At 49.9% G+C, this 5167-nt stretch overlaps 1 protein-coding gene across 2 annotated transcripts in view; it reads left to right on the forward strand.

Moving 5' to 3' along the window:
• The first annotated feature begins 2484 nt into the window (after window positions 1-2484).
• HYOU1 (hypoxia up-regulated 1) overlaps window positions 2485-5167 on the forward strand; it is a 16003-nt gene continuing 13320 nt past the window's right edge. The window contains exons 1-8 of one of the 2 annotated variants that reach the window (XM_027835548.1): window positions 2485-2540; window positions 3199-3320; window positions 3442-3535; window positions 3705-3783; window positions 3996-4150; window positions 4349-4425; window positions 4636-4817; window positions 5013-5128. In XM_027835548.1, coding sequence (XP_027691349.1) covers window positions 2485-2540; window positions 3199-3320; window positions 3442-3535; window positions 3705-3783; window positions 3996-4150; window positions 4349-4425; window positions 4636-4817; window positions 5013-5128 — 881 coding nt within the window. Of the gene's footprint in view, window positions 2541-2921; window positions 2946-3198; window positions 3321-3441; window positions 3536-3704; window positions 3784-3995; window positions 4151-4348; window positions 4426-4635; window positions 4818-5012; window positions 5129-5167 lie in introns of those variants that run through there. The other variant, XM_027835547.1, reaches the window with a different exon arrangement.

The raw sequence follows: 5167 nt of genomic DNA on the forward strand, positions 1-5167 counted from the left end.
TTTCTTCCTTGAAAGCATTATGGTTCTTTTAAGTCTGGTATCTTGCAAAAGGAAGCCAGGGTTTCAGAGGCTGAGATGAAGCAGGGGAAAGGAACAGCTCACCAGTTAATGCTTCATAACCGATAATTAAAAATTGCTAATTTCCCCTGCTTTTTTTTCTCAGCTCTAAAACCCTGGCCTATGAAAAGGAAAACAAGTTCCTAGAGATTAGCAATTAGTTCATTCCTTGTACTTGTGCTTCCCAGCATATTGCACAGTGCCTGGCACAGAGAAGTGCTTAATAAATGCTTGTAGATACATAGTTTGCAAAGAACCATTCTGGTTCTTAACAATTTGGTATGTCTGCACACCTCTGCCCTTCGTTTCCCTTGGCCAGGACTTTGGATTCTTTACTTGGATCAAGCAGTCCTTCGAATAGGTTTTCCTTTGATACTTATTTCTCATGGTACTGCCTTCTAGGATTGGTGTATGACAACCCTTGACACCCCCAAGTTACAAAATTCTTCTTTCTTTTACGGAGTTTATCTCTACTCCTTATAGACTCTGTTCAACATCCACCCCCACTAAGAAGCTTTTCTCAACCCTACCTAGCTCAAGTTTCTTAACTAATATGCTTCACCTCATATTTAGGTATGAGATTTTCATGATAACTTAGTAACATGCCCTCATTTATGTACTACACTTGTTTACATGATTCTCTTCCTTTTTCATCTATTTCTTGTCTCCTGTTTTCCTAAACCAATGAATACCCACAAGGTGCAGATTGTGTCCTTCACTCTGATCCTCCTCATGGTCTGCTGTATATGGTGGACTCTGGATGGTGTTGGCTGATAATTTAGAACAGCAAATAGTGGGCAGAACCGCCTAGATGTGACTATCAAAATTTTCAGTTGTACTGGATCCTCTTCTTGTGAAATTAGCCATTTTCCTCCATGATCAGAGAACAAAGCAGGTGTCCTTCTGGCACACCTATACCAGCCAGATCTCTTTGGGGATAGACTCTGAAAACCAGGAGAGACTCTTTTTTGTTGTAGCAGCTACCTCACACCCACCGAAAACATATTGCCGGATATCGTGGTCTTTATTATGTTGGTCAAGTATTTCTTGGCTAAGTATCTAGAAGCATGCTAGGTATTGTGGGTGATGTTCCAGAGTTCTGTACTATGTAGACATTCCTTGTGAAATGAGCAGTAGGAGTTAGGAGATCTGGGTTCCTTATCCTGGTTGTGTTACTGACCAGTTATGGTCAGAGAAGTCACTGAAGTTTTCTGGGACTCAGTTTCCTGATTTGTAAAATGAAAAGGTTGGCCTGGGTGATCTACAAGGTCCTTTTTAGACCTGAAATTCTGTGATTAAGCATGTATCAAGTAAATGTGGAGGTATTTGCTATTGCTCCTGCCTTGGAATAATGTGGTTGGAGAAACAGATAATGACATGAGTAAATTAGATAATAAGGACAGTATATTAAATCATAGGCATAACAAGATTGCTGAGAAGAGAAATATGAGTGTGGATTGGAGTAGTTAGGGAAAGCTTCCTAAAGGAAAGCAATCTTGATTTGATGGTTGCAATTGATGGTTAGGATTTAAATAGGTAGAGCCAGAACTGTGCCCTGGAGTCAGGAGGAGCTAGTTTAAATGTGCCCTCAGACACTTACTAGCTGTGTGACCCTGAGCAAGTCACTTAACCCCTATTTGCCTCAGTTTCCTCGTCTGTAAAATGGGGATAATTATAGCCCCTGCCTCCCAGGGTTGTTGCAAGGACCGAATGAGATACTTGTAAATCGATGAGCACAGTGCCTGGAACGTAGTAAGCACAATATAAACGTTAGCCAGGACAACAGGCAGTGGGATAGAATCTGAGTGGTGAGAGACATGGTTGGTTAAGGCGAAGGGTGAGCAGCAGACCAAAGATGACCAGAGATTATTTTGCCAAGCAGATATTATAAATCTGAGCTCAAACTAGGCTGGGACACCCTTCAGCATACAACCCTACTCCATGCCAAAAGTTTGACTGCAAAACTTCTGGGTGTGCCATTAGAAAAATATATCTTTTTAAATGTTGAGTGGTGGGTAGAGTATTGCTGCACATCAGTCCCAAACCCCAGCCAGCCTGGTGCAGAGGGACTTCTGATTGGAAGAATCCGGGGCAATTCGAGCTTTCGGCTTAGCAACGCGCTCTAGCGACCTGCACGTTCCTTAGCATCGAGTGGAGCCAGTGGGGTAGGGGAGGAGGGAGGGTAGGGGGGTGGAGACTAGGGGGAGGGAGGAACGGCCTTCAATCCTGTGATGTGGACCAATGGGAAGGAGGCTCCGGAGGTTTCCCAAAGCAAAGGGCCTCCCCACCCCTTCCCCCTTCTCCAAGGCAAGGGTTGGCCGAGACGCGCAGGGGGCGGGCCTTCAACGTGGCCCAATAGGAGGTCGCGCCGGGCGGTGAGGGGGTGGGGCTGAGCGCGCGGCGCAGGTCCGGGTGCCGGAGGCTCCAATGAGCGCGCGCCGCGTCCGGGCCCGGTTGGTGCGCGAGACGCCGGGGAGAGGTTGGTGGCTCATGTAACAGTTTGCAAGCCCGAGGTGGGGAGTTGCGGCGGGTTGGGGGACTGGGCTTGCTCGTTTTTTGTCTGCCGCGCTCGCTGCCCCCGCGCCGGAGCCCGCAGAGCGAGCCCGGGAGGTTGCGCGGCGGGTGGGCGGAGAAGCCGGTACGGGGGCGTAGCAAGGCCGGCCCGGTGCAGCCGGCGTGCAAGCGCGGCCCGTGGTGAGTGCCGGGGCCCCGCGTGTTGCCCCGGAGCCACTGGAGCCGGGACCTGCTCTGGGTCCGCGGGGTCGGGTCTCCCTAGAGGGGAGTGGGCACCTGCTGGGCGCCGGGCAGCCCCCACCCCCTCTAGACTACTCCTAGCCCCACCCTGCCCCCTTCTTTCCTATGGTACCCCCTGCTTGACAGCCCCTCAGGTGGGTGTAAGAACCTGGTACTCCCCCTCCGCCTTTTTGATGGGTCATTTGCTGGAGTCGGGGGTTGATTGCTCTTAAGCTTAGACTGTAGGGCCTTTTTTGGGGGGGTAGGGGGGTCCTCAGACTTGGGGAGAGGAGTCCGTGTCTCCTCAGGGTAAGAGGAACAGCCTGACCAGGTAGGGGGTGGGGGCGGGTAAGTTAGGATCTGACAGCTCTCCATTACCCGCCCTCCCCCCACACCTTGGAATTTCAGGTTTTTACTCTTTTTCCTCCCCAGGCGCTCAGTGGCTAAAATGGACAGAAAGAGGAGACCTGGGTGGCTGCCCTGCTGGGCCCTGGTGTCTGTGGTCCTGGCAAACCTGTTGGTGTTGACTGGTATGTATGTATTCTCCCCTTCTTCCCTCAGTCTGGAGTAGGTGGGTGATGTTGCTTTTTAATTCCACCTCCCTTCCAGCTATACACATACACACACACTCATGTGCTTTCTTTCTCCTAGACACACTTGCAGTGATGTCTGTGGATCTGGGCAGTGAATCAATGAAGGTGGCAATTGTCAAGCCTGGTGTCCCAATGGAAATCGTCCTGAACAAGTGAGGGCAGGCCCTTGGGGAGGAGGGGCTGGTAGGGACAGGGGGTGATGGTACCTTATCTGGGGTACTTTTCTTCCAAAACATCAGCTGCATGATTTTTGTGGTAGATGGGTTCTAGCTTTTTTACCTCAGGTATCTGTCTTTGATTCCTTTCCTTCTCTCTTCTTAGGGAATCCCGGAGAAAAACACCTGTGGTCGTAGCCCTGAAAGAGAATGAAAGATTCTTTGGGGATGGTGCAGCAAGCATGGTGAGCTAGAGACCTTCCATTGCCATTGGTGGTAGGGAGCTGGAAACAGGAGCCTCCACATATCATCTCCTTCATAGTCTATGGGAAATGTAGGGCAGTTGATACTATACTCCCAGACTTGATTAAACCCCAAGGGGCAGAGGGTGTGAAGGGATTTGGAGAAGTGGTGTCTTGGGTTACCATGACTCTTCTCTCTGTCTTTCGTCATCCAGGCCATCAAGAACCCAAAGGCCACAGTTCGGTACTTCCAGGACCTCCTGGGGAAAAAGGCTGATAATCCACATGTGGCGCTTTACCGAGATCGCTTTCCTGAGCAGGAGCTGGCCACTGACCCACATAGGCAGACTGTTCAATTCCAACTGAGCCCGTGAGTGACCACTGAGCAAATACTTAAACATTTATTAATGTTTTAACTCTGTGCAGGGGAGGAGGAGGGGTGGATAGTAACAAACTAGTTTCCCTCAAAGGGCCCACCTCTACTCTATACCTTTCAAGTTTGTGATAACAGTCCTTCTGACATATTGACTGAATATTCCCTCAATGATCTATTTTATCTTTCCCTTAGGCAGCTACAGTTCTCTCCTGAAGAGGTGTTGGGCATGATTCTCAATTACTCTCGTTCCCTAGCTGAGGATTTTGCTGGTGAGTAGCAGGGATACCGATGGAGGCCTGGTGGCTTGGGTATAGGGGTAGACAGTGGAGGGGACTGGATAAAGGAGTTGGGGTACAAGGATGGGAGGTGTTGACTAGATCATGGGTAGACCCAAGTATGGGCAGTAAATGTGGAATTTGAGGTGAAAATGGGGAGAGGATGTGTGAATGTGACAGGAGTCCTTCTTTTCCCCTCCACAGAACAGCCCATCAAGGATGTAGTGATTACTGTGCCAGCCTTCTTTAACCAGGCCGAGCGCCGGGCTGTGCTACAGGCTGCCCGTATGGCCGACCTAAAGGTGTTACAGCTCATTAATGCCAACACTGCCACTGCCCTTAGCTACGGAGTCTTCCGACGCAAAGACATCAATGCCACTGCCCAGGTACCAAGAAGGGAGGAAAGCTGGGGGGGTTCTAGTTGGTATGGCTTGGGGGTCAGAATGCAGAAACAACTCTTTTGTGAGTCCCTTGTTTGTCAGGTTGAGGGTTAGGACTGTCTGGAAAAACAATTTGGTTGGGTTTCTCTGTTGTTGAGAAGATAGTGTGTGCTGATCTGTTTGCCTGCACTCTCCCTTCAGAATGTGATGTTCTATGACATGGGCGCGGGCAGTACTGTGTGCACCATCGTCACCTATCAGACAGTGAAAACCAAGGAAGCTGGTACTCAGCCCCAGCTGCAGATACGTGGTGTGGGGTGAGTGGTCAGCACATTTGCGGGGGGGGGGGGGGGGGC

This window comes from Vombatus ursinus, unplaced genomic scaffold (genome assembly GCF_900497805.2).
Source record: "Vombatus ursinus unplaced genomic scaffold, bare-nosed wombat genome assembly UNPS02014816.1, whole genome shotgun sequence".
NCBI lineage: Eukaryota > Metazoa > Chordata > Mammalia > Diprotodontia > Vombatidae > Vombatus > Vombatus ursinus.